We start from the raw sequence: 16,178 nt of genomic DNA, 5'->3' as shown, positions 1-16,178 counted from the left end.
TTTTAACATGTAATATCTGCTGCTTCATTTTGTTTGAACTCAAAAATCTCTTGTATGTTGTATAGTTTGGCTGTGGGAGAATGATGAGAGTAATCCACTGTCTTCCCATTGATGCTCAATAATTCCAGTATATAGCAATGAGCTATATTTTCTGAAAACAAAACTTAAGTATGTGAACAAAATTTTATATGCTTTAAGTTTTAGATCAGTCATAGCCTTCATAATGTTTGCTCTGTTGTCAGTGATAATTGTGTGACTATTTCTTTACTTATTTTTTTCGTTGTATAATCAACCTGCAATTAAATTCACTCTATTGTTAATGGCAAGACCTAGAGATCTCTCCACAAGCTAGTAAGAGAGGAGCACAGTGAAAGGCACAGTTAATCTACCTGTTGTGAAATATAAAAACATTAATACAAAACAACATATGTGAGTTGCCAACCATTTTCAGTATATTTTTAGTTTAAAATTTTAGCTCTCATAATATGAAAAATACATTTTCAGGTACTCATTTTGTTATGTATTTTCTTCTTTCCTTTATGTTTTTATACTGTTTATTTTTTTCTGGATGAAAAATCATATATCATGAGCATTGTACATGATACTGAAATTTTTCTTCCTCATGAAATGTTAAGGTAGGAAAAATAAGCATTCTGCTTTGAATTTATCTTGACAGGTTGTGAAAAGTTCTCAAACTGGATTTTACAAAAGCATCTCATGGCTTCTTGCATTAAATCACAAATATATATATGTGTATATATATTGCTATGATATAGATGGATATGTAGTTAGATCTATATATGTGTGTGTGTGTGTGTGTGTGTGTAGAGAGAGAGAGAGAGAGAGAGAGAGAGAGAGGGAGAGAGAGAACCTATAAGTTATGTTAAGCAGCTAAGTAGGAATGTACTTCCTAGGGACCGGTCCCTGCAATTAGATATCTTTCTATTGTCACTGCCTTTCATAGCCCCCCCTGTCCGTCTGTCCCCGCCACAAGATTATGCGAAATGTCAGAATAAGTGTGAACAAACCTATGGACACTACAGGCATTTCTGGGTTTTTCACAACTCCTTAGTGCCTACCGGTGCATCCTCACCCCCATGTCACCCCCAATCTGGCATTAGCACCCACCTCTGCAGTCTTCGTGGCTCAGGCTGAATGGGAGAGGATTAGAGATGGGGGGTGGGAGGCATGACTTCAGTAGGTACAGTGACATGCAGGTGGCAGGAGCAGAGGAATGACAATGGTGTTTCTAATTTATAACCACAGACCTGGTTCCTCTGAGTTCTTAACTGTTGGCACTGAATTTTCAATTTTGGAAAATTACTGAGGCAGATTAGAGTTATCACTTCCTCTAAATTACATGGTAATTTCAAAATCCCCTTTGGAACAGTTTACTTATTGACTTTAAGGTTATCAAATTGAGTAAAATTACAATTGAAAATTTTCTCAATAATATACATTACTTAATATTATTGTGCGTTTTGGACCTCAGAAATAATTCTTTTATAATGAACTTATGATTGTCTTCTGGGAGAGAAGATGGTGAAAAAATATTTCCTGCTAGTGCATATTGAATTGCTATTGACGCAATTAAACTTTTATGAGCCAAAACATAATCTTTATTTACTCAGACGCATTGAGAGCAGGAAGTATGAAGTTTTCAGTGCAAATACTCAGTGAATTAAAATTTTCCTGCTCAGAGTGTGTGAATGTAATATTTATCCACTCATTTATTTATACAGAGGTAATCAAGGAAATGTTTGCTCCATGGACAAAGCTGCGATGTCTATCTTGAAGATGCATTTTGTGAATAACTAATTCTCTCCCCATCATCACCTGTCCCCACCAGCTTAGTAATAGGGTTTTGTGTGTGTGTGTGTGTGTGTGTGTGTGTCACTCCTGTAATGTGATTTGATAAATCTCAAAATAGCTCCATGTCCCAAAGTACATCCATTGCCATTTTTAAATTGTAACGGAAACATCCAACATTCTTCTTTTTATTAGGTTAAGGCATTCTAGACAACTGGTCTTTGCTCAGATTGAGATATGTCCTTTCTAGTATTCACCTTTAACACATTTGCTTCAGTTAATGGCTTTCACTGTAGTGGAAACCATGGCTGTCATGGGATGAAATATAAATTATTAGCCAGGATGGGTCAAAATGAAGATCAGGAAGTGTCTTGGAACTTGAGGAGTGCCTTCTGGGGCTGAGTGTGTAGCTAGGGGGTCAGGACAGGAGAAACGAAAATAGAAGAAAGGACTCTAAACAGGAAGATAGTCATATCATCAGTATAATTTGACTTCTTAATTCAGATCGTCCTTCCTGCTTGATGCTAATGTGCAGAGCTACTTGAAGTATGTCCCCTAGATCAGCAGCAGCAGCCACAGTGTTTTTTCTAAAAACATTATATATTTCTATATAAGTTTTCAGGCTCCATCCAAGATCTACTGAATCGGAATCTTTGGAGTAGGGAGCCAATAGTCTGTGCTTTAGCGACCTCTGCAGGTGATTCTCCTGCATGCTGAAGCTTAAGTACCACAGCTAGAGGAAAATGACAAGCGCTCTTCCTATTAATAATGGTACTGAGGAAAAATATATTTTAAATGCAATTTTACAGTGTCCTTAGAATTTAGATAGACAGATCTTTTGGAGTACTTGTTGTTGAAATCAATGTTACCATTTACTAAGACTAATCAAGGAAAACAAACGATTAAATGCAAGTGAGATACATTCGGTAGTGGACCAAGGGGATATATAAAACAAATGGCCTTATATCGCACCGAAGTTTTCTTCGCGTTTGCTTCCGTAGAACAACGAGTCTGTGCTGACATTAAGAGCTGATTGTATTTGTAATATAATTCTAGGAGAGCCTTTGTTTTGAAATACCTCTCCATAATGCAAATGAGAAAACTCTTCACATAGAAGTGCTGTTATCAGATCCAGCCCTTAGTGGACTCAAAAAATTTGTGCTAAATCCAGAAGAATATATTGACTATGCTGTATGCTATACTCCAGCGGCTACAGGCTGTAGAGAGGAAAGGTATGGTTTCAGGATGGCGTCATATTTTATTGTTGATTTTTTGAAATTAAGCTTTTAAAATGATTATTTGCGTGCTATAATCATTTAGGTTACATTTGTTCATAGTTTTAGCTTTTAAAAATACCATTCATTTATAAAATGCACTAATTTAGAGTTAGCATTGTTTTCTCCAATGCAAAAATATCATTTATTGGAATATCAAATTAAATAATTCCCAAATTACCCTTTATATACCCTCTTTCATTCCACTTTTCACTAACCAAATTTTTCTAGGTGCAAAAATCATCTAACACAATAAATACACTGTAGAGTATTGGTTGTAGCCCAGGAAAAGACCAAAATTCAAAATTTTAATTATGGTTTCCACTGAATGCATATCGGTTTTGCACCATTGCAAAATTGAAAGATGGTAAGTCGACCATTTAAATTGAATCATCGTAAGTCAGAGACCATATTTGTGTTTACACACACACATACACACACACACATCACAAACATACACCAATATATACACATACATTAGCAGTGCAATGATAAGTGTTTTTATAGCATGATAATTATGAAAAACTTAGTACTGTATACTCAGGTACATGCACACACAAACACATAACCTCTATGTTCATGATTATTAATTCGATTAGTTTATAGTAACATAATCAATTTTATTTGTTTCAAATTAATATCCCATTTATTTATTACATGTTTAATTCAACAAACAAATTGATTTAATCACAGTTTGAAAGTACAACTTTTTTTGTTATAGCTATTGCAAGGCATTTGAATTATTGAGATTTAAACATTTTTCATTGATTTAGCACATTTATTAAACAGATATTAATAATGGCACTATTTTTATTGAATAATGAGATGAATTTCTCATCAAAAATGAAAAAATTTAAAATGTACCTACAATGAGAGAATGTGTCACAGAGCCATTGTCAAATATTGTATTTGGGATATTTTTTATGCTAAATTTGTTACACAAACTAAAACAACTGATAAGATTTTGTATATTTTCTCTGCCAGCATTATTTTTCAGCCTGATAAGGTTCTGGAGTTCTGGTATGTCCTGAAATTTACTGTCGAATTACCAAATCCAACCATAATGCCAGAAATGCAGTGTGACCTTGGAAAGTAAGTTCCATTTCATAGATAAAATTATTTCATGAAAGTAAAAAACATTTATCTAAAAGAGTAGTGTCAGAATGTATTTAACATTTTTAAATAAGACACCAATATGTTTTTAATTGATTTTCTTTTCCAGGGAAGGTTTGATATTTAAACTACCCTTTGGAACACTTAAGTGAAAGAAAAACAAGCCAGGACTTAGTAAGGAGAAGCTTTTACTGGAAATGATTATTGCAAAGGAGGGAAAGGGACTCTAGAAATAGTTGGAGGAGGGGACTGTTGCAGTAGGGAGAATGCCCTGGTCTCAGGAACATGCAAGTGTCTCAAAATGAAATAGCAGAAGCTTTTTTATTTTATAGGGTCAAGGAGGCAAGCAGAGAGAGCTAAGCAGAACCTTTAAAAGGAAAACTAGACAAGGAAGGGAAGATGACTGGTGGGGACTGATAGGAAAAGCGTCTCGCTGGGATAAGCTGGTTCCCAGGACAAGCCGAGAGGGGAGGCACGTTCTGCTCTTTCTGTGCTCGCTCAGGCTTGGAAACAAGCAGAGTCAGGAGGCCTGCAGGAAGGGGAGAAACGGAAGTTTGCTTAAGGGAAGCAGAAGGGAAGCACAGGAAACTGAAAATTCTCGGTCAGTTGGTTAATGCCATATGCCCTTGAGATCTGAGCACTTATATTCAAGCGGTGAGTTCTCATTGCATGCCTGGAACCAGCGCTGGTGCTAGTACACAGGGATGACCAAGTCACGGTTTCTGTTAGTGGGCAAATCAGTGCCCTCTCACCAGTTTCTCTCCCTTAGCGCACCAAGAGAGTGTTGAAGTCTCCTAACACCAGATCTGGAACCAGAACCTCACTGCCAGGGATTTATTAAGGAAGTGATCCCAGTTAGAAAAACCAGTAAGAGAATAGGGGAGTCAGGATAAGAAAAGGGAAGAAGCTAAGCAAGGGTGTGATTTCAGGCACCAGCCCAGACTTTAGCTCATCCTGCAGAAAGCTCTGGAGTATAAATTACCTCTCAGGGTTGGTCTTGTCTTGATGCCAAGATGCTGGGCTTTTGAACTCCCATACTAGTCACTAGAAGCGCCCTTGGGATGAGCTACAAACTCCCAGACACTTCTGCTGCAAGGCTCAGGAGGCTCCAGGACCCAAAGGTAATCATCTGAAGGTCTCAGATAGGAGATGAACCGCAAGAATTTGGAAGTTGGGGGATGGGGGGCAGAGAGCTGATAAAAATCTTCTAGGGGAACTGAGTGGGGCACCAACAGTGTCTACTACAAGTTGTTTACAAACTTATTTCTAGTTTTATTTTTTTCTTGTTTTAAAATATACATTAATATATGAAAGCTATATCTATGTATAAATATTAATAAATGTAAGACAATTTCGTGAAAATATTTGGCTCGGAGTTTTACGATCATGATTTTTTTCATTGCATTTAAAAGCACTAGCCTTTTCTTTTTCTTTTAGGTTCTTGTTATTTTTGAACATGGTTTTTTAAAACTTAATTTGTTTTTATCTAAGTCATGCTGTGTATAATTATTGATTTTTTTTGTTGTTGTTAGAGAGAGAGGAAGGGAGAAAGATAGAAACATCGATGAGAGAGAGTCATTGATCGGCTGCCTCCTGCTCGCCCCGACTGGGGATCAAGCCCACACCCCAGGCAGGTGCCCTGACCGAGAATCCAACTGATGAACTCTTGGTTCATGGGTTGATGCTCAACCACTGAGCCACACCAGCCGGCCGTACTGTGTATAATTAAAAGACATAATATTTAAAGATATTTGGTAGTAACTAATTTTTTAACCAGCCTTGTCTTGGATCCATATCCTCTTCAAAGTTTGCATGGGTTTTCATTGTACCCAGTGTCCTTAAAATTCTTAATATGCTGGTGTGGCTCTGTTTTCATGCATTTTTCCAGGTAGTTGGGATCTCTTTCAAAATGGAAACAAATGACATAATTCGTGTTTCTGGAAATCTCAAATTATGCCATCTCTCTCTTTTCTCTCTTCTCTCTTTCTACAACATCTATGTTTTGGATTTATAACTCGGGGGCTATTTTAATAATGTTCTTACTTTTTTTGCCTTTCCCCCCAACATTTGTGTTTTTGCATTTAGACAGATTTACTCAGTTTTATGTTCCAATCTTTTTGTTGAATTTTCATGTCAGCTATCAACAGCCAAGACCAGTTTTTGTTTTTGTTTGTGTTTGGATGCTTCTTTTGCGTGTTTTAAAAAATATAATGTTTTGTTCTTATTTCATGTTTGTAATATCTTCTCTCTATCCCTTAAGGTATGAATGGTCATCTTTAGAAGCTATGGTTTTCATCTTAATGCTTTGTTCTTTCCTGTTAGAAACTTTCTCTGGTGCTTGTTTTATTTATATTTATCTGTGAGGCTTCAAATTGATAGTTGGGTCTTATTGGACCATTCATGTTGTTCTTTGTGCTGTTCCTCATTTGTTTCGCTCACTGCAAAAAAGTATTCCTTTTTATTGTTGATGAACCTTTTTTCCAGGTTTGATATATTATGAAAAATATTGTTTATAACACTGTATATGCTTTTGCTGCACATTTGGGCTCATTTCTGTTGTGTATAACATGGGAATGTAATATCATTGAAATTGAGTTGATAATGACAAAAAGTTTGAAATTGGTTGTACCTTTTTACACTCCTACCAGTCACATATGAATTGTATGTGCTTCACATTCTCAAAAACATGGGTATCGCAAGGCTAGTTTTGACCATTCTGGTGCGTGTGGAGTGGTACCTCAGTATACTTTTAATTTGCATTTCCCTCATGACTAATGAGGTCGACTCCCTTGTCATATATTTATAGACCATTTTGATAGTCTTTCTTTCAATTACAGTTTACATTCACTGTTATTTCATATTAGTTTCAGGTGACAGCGTAGTGGCTAGACAATACTGGTTTTCTTAGTGTCTGTACCAATTTGCATTCCCATCGACAGGGCGTCACTGTTTCCTTTTCTCCACATTTTCACCAATACATACCTTACTTAGAAAAAATCATCCTGGGACATAGAAGCATGGAACAGACTGAGGCATCTCAGAGGGAAGGCGGGGGTGGGTGGGTGGGGAGAGATTAACCAAGGGACTTGTGTGCATATATGTGTAACCCGTGGACACAGACAATAGTGAAGGCCAGGGGGAGGGGGGGCAGATGTGTGGTGGAAGAGTTCGATGGGGAAAAAAGGGAACATCTGTAATACTTTCAACAATAAAGATAAATTTTTAAAAATCAACCTAACAAGTGTGAGGTGTGCTACCTCAGTGCGGTTTTGGTATGTATTACTGCAGGAGCCCAGTTTGACGCTGTGTATGAAAAGGCATTAGGAATGATGATGGATGGAGAATTATGAACCCTCTTGAGTATTCTTCGCTTTGACCATACATACCAGCCACAGTTTGGGGGGCGGGTTTATTTCTTCATCATCAGTTTGGATCTCCTTGATGTAATGGACAGAACTTTGTTCATTTATTACTCTTTGTTATTATTTCTAGACTATGTTAACTTTTTGGTCTGGACTTAGCAGTTATAAAATAATTGACAAACCTTGCTCCTAAAACCGGAATATGTTCCAGTACCCAATGTGGAATACCGTCGGTGTTAAAAATAGAGAATCAGGGATTATCTAATTCAGCAAAATGTCATTAGTTAATATATGATGATTCCTATTTTGAAACTCATACAAATCATTATATTAGTTTCATAGGCCCGCCATAACAAATACCATAAACTGGCTGACTTAAGACAACATAAGTTTATTGTCTCACAGTTTTGAAGGCTAGAATCTTGAAATCAGTGTTTCAACAGGACCATGCTTCTTCTGAGACCAGTAAGAGGGAATCTTTCCTTGCCTCTTCTGGCTTCTGCTGTTGCAGGCAATCCTTGGTGTTCCTTGCCTTATGGATGCATCACTCCAGTCTCCACCTCCACTGTCAAACGGCCATCTTTTCATGTGTCTTCATATCATCCTCATATAAGGACAACAGTCTTATTGGGTTAAGGGCCACCCTACTCCAGTATGAACTCATTTTAACTAATAACATCTGCAACAACCCTATTTCCAAATAAGGTCACACTCTGAGGTGTTGGGAATTAAGACTTAAACTTACCCTTTTACAGGATGCATTTCAACCCAAAATAGTCATCAGGTTTGTAAAATTAATATCAAACAAGTTTGTGAACATGTTTACTAGCTTTGTTTTTTCCTTCTAGGTATGTCACTCAGGTCATTTCTTTAGTTAATCCTACGCATGAAACCTTAGAGTTGCAAGTAGAAAACAGTGATCCTGATGATTTTATCCTGGATGCTTTCAAATCACCAGTGAGTATATTCAGAAAGCCAAGTATCCCATCACTACCAGAGCATTTTCCAATTCTGATTTTGGGGTACTGTGAGATATTAGCATTTCAATAATTATTAATAAGGTTTCAAATGTCTAAAATTTAAAAGTGGAATTTCTATAAATATAATATGTAATATATATGTCAAATTTTAATTTGTCAATAAAAAAACCATTATAATGTTCATTTAAATTTTTGAAATGATATATGCCATTATATATGTTCATTATCACTGAATTCTAAATAAATTGTGCTTTATTTCTGACCATTTTGGTAATCAGTTTTTGCGGTAAGTTCTCAGTAATGTAACTTTGACTCGACAGCCATGCTGTAGTCACAAGGTCCCCAAAGGCCGGTCCTTTTTCAGCCCTTCCTGAGTTCCTTCCCACCACCCGTCCCCCACTTCCAGACAGTGCTGACAGCTCCCCCCCCCTTTTCTCCTTTCTTTGCCTCATTTTCTCATTCCTTGGTCCCTGGCAGAGACGAGAGCCTATCAATGGGCCTCAGTCACTTTTCTCCTCCACTAACAAAATAAGACTGAAGGTTCAGCATCAGTTTCTGCGTTTCCAAAGAACACATCAAAAATGTCAGTGAATGTTAAAGCCATGCTTTCAGGGAAATCTCAAAATAATCATTGCAATAGATGATTCTCTTCAGAGGCCCTCACAGTGAATCATGAAGACCTACTAAGTAAACATGGTATTTAAATAAAGGCTTTTACTATTTGCCTTTTAGTGATGTTTAAAAATCTACACTGTGATTTATTTATATCTTAATACCTGTCTCTTGTCAATCACCGGTTACCAGCTAACAACATCATGATATAAAATTAGTTATTAACTGCCATAATGTGTCAAATTAGATATCACTATTATGTTGCTAAAATTTATATGTATAGTGTAAACTTTAAAAAGTTATGTTAAAATATACACCTACTTATATTACTTAACACTGTACTTTCCATAAATGAAAATGAAATGTGATGTTCAGGATATAATAGAAAGTGTTTTTTTGTGTGTACTTTTTTTTTTTTTTTAACCCTCACCCGAGGATATGTCTATTGATTTTAGAGAAAGAGGAAGAGGGAGAGAGAAAGAGAGAGAAAGATCCATGTGAGAGAGAAACAGCGATCGGTTGCCTCTAGTACGTGCCCCGACTGGGGATTGAACCCGCAACCTTCTGGTGCAGCCAGCTGAGCCACCTGGCCAGGGGTAAAGTGGTGTTTTCATATCCTTTATATCGCTACTTTTACAGAAGAATGTAAACTGTGGTCCAAGGGAAAACAAATACAATATATTGCAGATGCCAACTTTATTATATAATGAAGAATATGGACTCTGCTTTAATATTTCCAACTAGGGTTTTCTACTCCATTCATTTCTATACATTTATCAAATATTAAGTACGAAATAAGCAATTAACTTCAATATTATGAGATAACTCAAAAATAAAGTTATACATTTACTAAAAATAATATTATGTATTATAGAACAAATTAGGAGAACACATTAATGTTAATGATAGTAAATGGAAAGAATATGTGTACATATAACTTTACTTACGGTTTTGTTGCATAGTACTCATGTTTGCACAAGTATGAATTTTAAAATATTGATTATTACCCATAAATGCTTCAATAAAGAAGCATAGATTGATTGCCAAGGCAAATGATATAAAAAAGTTGCTTCCCTCCAATGATATATTTTGAAAAATTTCAAAAAGATACAGAAGTTGAAAGAATAATACAATGCACAAGCTTATACCTTCTACTTTGGTTCTTATATTAATGGTTTGCCACATTTCTCTCTTCTCTCTCTTACATTTCTTTTTTCTCCCTTTTACTCTCATTCAGGGTTTTTTAACTTTAATTTTAACTTTTCAATTATAGTTTACTTTCAATTTTATTTTGTATTGGTTTCAGGTGTACAGCACAGTGGTTAGACAATCATATGCTTTACAAAGTGTCCCCTCCCCCATGTTTGCAGTACCCACCTGGCACCATATATAATTATTGCAATATTATTGATTATATTGCCTATGTTGTAGTTTATTTACATCTTTTCTTTTTTGGTAACTACCAATTTGTACTTCTTAGTCCCTTCACTATTCAGTTTGAAGGTAAGTTGTATCATGCTTTTTCAACACTATTTCAGTTTATGTCTCTTAAATTATATCGATCTCCAACATAATCTGGTATCCTGTTCAAATATCAGTTTACTGACCTGCCCCAAGACTCTTTCCCTCTTGAACTAGGATCCAGTGTAAGCTCACATTGGGATTAGTTATCATCATGACGCTTGCAATGAAATGTTTTCAAGTTTCTCACACGTCTTATATTTAACATTATATATATAAGTTTCTCAAAGGTCCTATATTTAACATATATATGTAATTACATTAAACCAGTAGGTTTACTGCAGTTAAATTCCAAGAAATAGTGTTTATCTTTCTTTCCCTGAGAACATTGGAAATGCATTTTTCAGTAAATTTTAGGTGGAAATAAAGGAATTTTATTGAATTACTCCTTGGTTGTATAAACTGCCTCAATCTTCGCCACATGTCTCTGACATATATTTATAGAAGAGGAAGTTGAAGACAGAAAGGCTAAAATACTTAAGCCACATTGTTAGCATGTGGTAGTGTTAGAATGAAAATCAAATTTAATGCAGTATTATATGTTTTTTCCAATGAAATAGATTATTTACTTCATATATATGTATACCCTTCCTGTACATAAAGAAACTTTTTTTCATATTTGCGAAATTTAAAGAATATACTAAATGCAACTTTATTTTTTGCTAAGATCGTTACTGAAATTAATTTACACTCCTTAAATGTGGATTAGCTGATAACTTCGAAATATTTGAGATATCAGGGAACCAGTCTGAGATAAAATATATTTGCTGTAGATAAACCACACTATACATAATAAGGATGTAACACTGTTCTCAATATAAACTTGTCTATGCTTGTATTCTGTTGTCATCAGAGTTTATTGAGGACAAAGTGCTATATCTAACAAGGACTGAATGACTGCTAAATTGTAGTTTTACTTTTTCAAAAGTTACCCGGCAGAATAAATTAGTGAAAAAATAGTTGATTTATTTTTCAGATATGTACGACTCATTCTATTATTCTATAAGTGTTGGCATTAAATATTACATTGTTCACGGTGTAGCACTTTGATTACATGAGACACTCAAGTCCTCGATACAGTGTGATGAAGTTGCTGGCTCACAATCTCTAAAGAAGTAACAAACTCATACTATTCAGAATTAAATTATTATAGCAGGTCACACCTTGAGTGTGTATGTGATAAGACAAAGAGGGAAACTTCAAGGTACACTAAAGAAACATGACTTATATCTGTGCTTAGAATCTGTTTATTTCTTTTGATATTACCAAGGCTACAAGTTGGGTTCCCAGTGTTTGCCTTGTATCTTAGAATGGACATATGGGTTCTTAAATAAAATGCACATTTCTATTATGGGAGGCTCTAACTCAGATTAAAACGTTAATTTAGATTTCCTTACTTAGAGTGACTAACTCCATGTGGTCATTGTCTGGGGAAAGTACGTGGCACGAGCACCATTAAACACTGTTTCCCACCAGATGTTTTACCGATATTTGTCAAGCAGACCTACTGAGATTGGAAAAAGTGTACAAGGCAACACATTAATCACACAAATATCCACCCAGCATATATCTAGTGCACAGAGATGCTGACTCAAACAAAAGTATTGATTGTTTTGTTTCTCTTTTTTTCTTTCTAAATTTACACAGCTGACTCTACTTCCTCACTCAAGTAGAACCGTATCTGTTTGTTTTCACCCTTCTGCTCTTGGGAGAGCTGGTCACCAGGCTTCTCTTATCTTCCACTGTGCTCAGGTAAGACAGAGTATTCTTAGACCAAGTCAAGGTCATTAAATTTTAAAGTCAAATAAGGAAATCTTACTCATCCAGTTGATATTTTTTGCAAGCAGAACAAGCTTATTGTAAACTTAATTAAATGTACTTTTGGAAATATACGTAGTGCATGTGCAGGCATCTAAAAAAGGCATTTTAAAATCCTTAGATAGCTTGAATGAAGGGGAGTATACGTCCAGGCTTTAAAACATATATATTTTAATGTAAATGCCAAATTGCTGGCATTTATGTTAATTTTCTGACTTGGGTTTCACTACTCAAATTTTCATGAACTTAACTGTAAACTGTAGAAAATGTGCTCTTCCAAATACCATGTTATTTTTTCCCTCTATTTTGTCTGTACAGCATTCTGAATAATAATAATTTAAAAAATATATATATCGTTATTGATTTCAGAGAGAGGAAAAGAGAGAGAGAGATAGAAACGTCAATGATGAGAGAGTCATTGACCGGCTGCCTCCTGCTGCCCCCTGCTGGGGATCCAGCCCGCAACCCGGGCCTGTGCCCTGAGCGGGAATCGAACCCCGATCTCCTGGATCCTAGGTCAATGCTCAACCGCTGAGCCACACCGGCCAGGCAATAATGATAATTTTTAAGAACAACAATGGTTAATCATTTTTTAAGCGTCTCTAAGCTCGCTGCATGCCATTCTTAGAATTATCTCAGTTCATTCTCACCACAGTCCTACAGTGAAAAGATAATCAACCCCATTTTACAGATTAGGAACCTGAGACACAGAAATGAAGATTAGGTAGCTAATAAGAGGTTGAACACAGACCTGAACTGAGGATGTCTGGCCTCAACCCATTTTCGTGACTATTTTTACAGCTATCCACAGACTACCAATTGATTAAAACTCTCTTACTGCCAATGAAAATTTTACACAACTTTTTACATTTGTTATCATTTTGTGCTTCTTCAGGTGTTGATGGGGAAGAGAGTAAATGGAGATCAGAACTTTAAATCCTAAGGGGCACCAAGGAGCCTGCCATCTGAGAGGCAGTGGAATTACATATAATACAGGGGTCCCAGTGTGAGTGCAAGACTTGTGGGTGACTGGAGCGCCCTCTTTTCTAAAACAGTGTGTAATTTACCTTCAGGAAAAAAAAATGGACGCTATTAAATTTTCTACATGATTACTGACTTATACATGACCTGAAGCAATACTATGGAAGTATGCGTGCCTCAAAAATATTAAAGGAAACAAATTGTAATTAGCAGGGTTAGCCTCTTCATCTTAATTATTGGGGGCAATTTAGTTGCTTGCATTTCTGATGGAAATTATATCTATTCAAGGATAAGCTGGCACATTAGCAGGGCAATTACCACTTCTCCATCTTAATAGCTTTAGAAAATCCTAGCCTAGATGTTGAACTTGAAATTCGTAATCAGACAGGAAGAACAAGCAATCAACTCAGACCTTTTCTAAATCAGTTTTACTTGGGCGCTTGACTTCAGTCACTCTAAGCATCTCCTTCCAAGTTGTAGCAAACCTCCAAGGATTCACCTGTGGTTAGACTTCAATCCTTCATTCATTCATCCTTTCGGCTACTGGGTCCAGACCCAGACCCCTTCAACCTTTGCAATGGACTCCCCTAACCTTTCAGATTGTTTTGCTTTTTTTTTTGCTTTTTTTTATCATTTTTCCATCTCTGAATCATTCTAGTCTTCCTCTTTTATTTAATTTATCCAGTCACCATCCTCTGCAAGCAAAACCTGTTCATCCTAAAGTATAAATTGAATGAACTATCGAAAATACAGCGTTATGTATGTGTAGGCATCTGGGGAAGATAGTTTTTAAAATAAAATTTTAGGGCTTGCTTTTCTAAGAGTTTCCAATTACTTTAACTTTTAGGGGAAAAACTCATGTAGTAGATTTCTGTCCCTCTCTTGATTTCACTGATAAATATATTTGAACCGATGTGTACAACTGAATAGCTGATTAATCTAAAATCTAGTAATGGCAATTCTTATAAGATAGTTTTAACTATTTTTGATTGTTACTCTTCGCTGAACTTAAGGAAATGGCTATAGTTTTTCATGGGTTTCTGACTTGAGCCCATGTACAGAGCTCTGCATTGTAAAAATCCAATTTTAGGCTAAAGTTGTTTGTACAGCTTTTGAATCCTAGGATTAATTTGGTTAGGATGTCACAGCTGCATATGTCATGAACTTATATTATGCTACCAGATTCTGTAAATGACACTGTTATATCAGAATAAGAGGAAGAATAATAGGAAGTAACAAATGTGGTAATTGGGCCTCCTGAGATTGTTTTTCTTGGGCTTCAGTTTGTTTCATTTTTATTTTCAGATAGTTGCCAATATTTACTCCATTTGTACTTTATTGTGTGACTCACTGCATCTAAAGGTCAGACAAGCAAAAATGAAGGAAAGAAGACAAAGTCAGAGTGGTTTTATTACCCAGCATGAGTCTGTGGCCCTGCAGCCTGGATCTATGGGAAACTGTTGGTTCTTAACCAGCTCTAATGCCCTTGAGCTATGCTCAGTGTGCAAGCTGGTTTTACTATCTTTTCCCTGCACTTGGTTTCTCTTTCAGAAACATTGGAATTGGATCTTTAAAGGTTCTTTTTGCTCTGTCTCCTTTCAAAGAAGTTTGAGATAAAGATGGGCTAAAAAATGTTACTTGTTTTTCTTAACACACATTTTTGTCAGGATACTTTTTAATTTCCCTCTCTGAAACCGAGAGGATAATTTAAGCAATGCTAGGGCAGGTGTTGTGTACTAGTGCTCCATAGTGGGGGGACGGATGCAGTTTAACTTAGAGGCTCTAGTGTTCCAGGCCATTGGGCAAAAACATGAAAGCATGACCTTCTTTCTTGGTTTTGTATTTTGGCTCATCCCCAATGGTTCAGAGTAACTTCATTTCTGTCATTCAGGATTTATTTAATTAAGTAGCCCAAAAGTAAGTAATTTACATAAAACAGTTCTTAATTTAATTGAACCCAGTCAGCCACTTACATGTAATCAAATTAGGACATCATAAGTGAAAATCTAGTGAACTTACATTATACAAGTAGAATCTCTAACTAAAAGTAATACAGTCACCCTAGCCTGTTTGGCTCAGTGGTTAAAGTGTCGGCCCGTGGACTGGTGGGTCCCAGGTTCGATTCCAGCCAAGGGCACCTACCTTAGTTGCAGACTTGATCCCCGGCCCCCTGGGATTCATGAGGGAGGCAGCCTCTCTCTCTCTCTCCCTCCCCCCTTCCACTCTTTCTGAAAAGCAATGGGAAAAATATTCTTGGGTAACGATTAAATAAATAAATAAAAAAGTAATACAGTCATTTGAAGATAACATACAGATAAAACTTGCCTTTATTCCTCCCTCCTCAGAGACAGCATTGTATACATTTCCTGTCACCACCTATCCCACTCTGAAACCACCTTAAAGCAGGTTTCCCTCTTCCTACTGTAATTTAGGCTTGGAAACATCTATGTAATTTGAGCGACTATAAACTAGGCCCTCGGGTTTGTTGCTTTTTATTTAATGACTTCCTCCTGCCTTTACAACATTAGTAAGTCTTCAGTGCTGAACCGAGTCACCGTCTGTTGTGCTCTTGGGAGACTTTTATTCTAAATGAACACAAAGGGAACTTTTCAAAAGGAGCTTTGCAGGCTTATGAAACAAGGTAGGCACAATGGCCACATTCAGCCTCCTGCTCACAGCTTTTAGCCTCGCTTCCATGTCCTGGGATA

At 36.3% G+C, this 16,178-nt stretch overlaps 1 protein-coding gene across 1 annotated transcript in view; it reads left to right on the top strand.

The window, feature by feature from the left end:
- The window catches only part of CFAP47 (cilia and flagella associated protein 47), a 354,566-nt gene that overhangs the window by 272,932 nt on the left and 65,456 nt on the right, over window positions 1-16,178 (top strand). The window contains exons 53-56 of the mRNA XM_016216827.2: window positions 2,866-3,041; window positions 4,068-4,175; window positions 8,407-8,515; window positions 12,319-12,423. Coding sequence (XP_016072313.2) covers window positions 2,866-3,041; window positions 4,068-4,175; window positions 8,407-8,515; window positions 12,319-12,423 — 498 coding nt within the window. The remainder of the gene's footprint in view (window positions 1-2,865; window positions 3,042-4,067; window positions 4,176-8,406; window positions 8,516-12,318; window positions 12,424-16,178) is intronic.

The sequence above is a fragment of the Miniopterus natalensis genome, chromosome X (assembly GCF_054644295.1).
Source record: "Miniopterus natalensis isolate mMinNat1 chromosome X, mMinNat1.hap1, whole genome shotgun sequence".
NCBI classification, from domain to species: Eukaryota; Metazoa; Chordata; class Mammalia; order Chiroptera; family Miniopteridae; genus Miniopterus; species Miniopterus natalensis.
The sequence above is the reverse complement of the archived record's forward strand: the minus strand, read 5'-3'. Positions and strand labels throughout refer to the sequence as shown.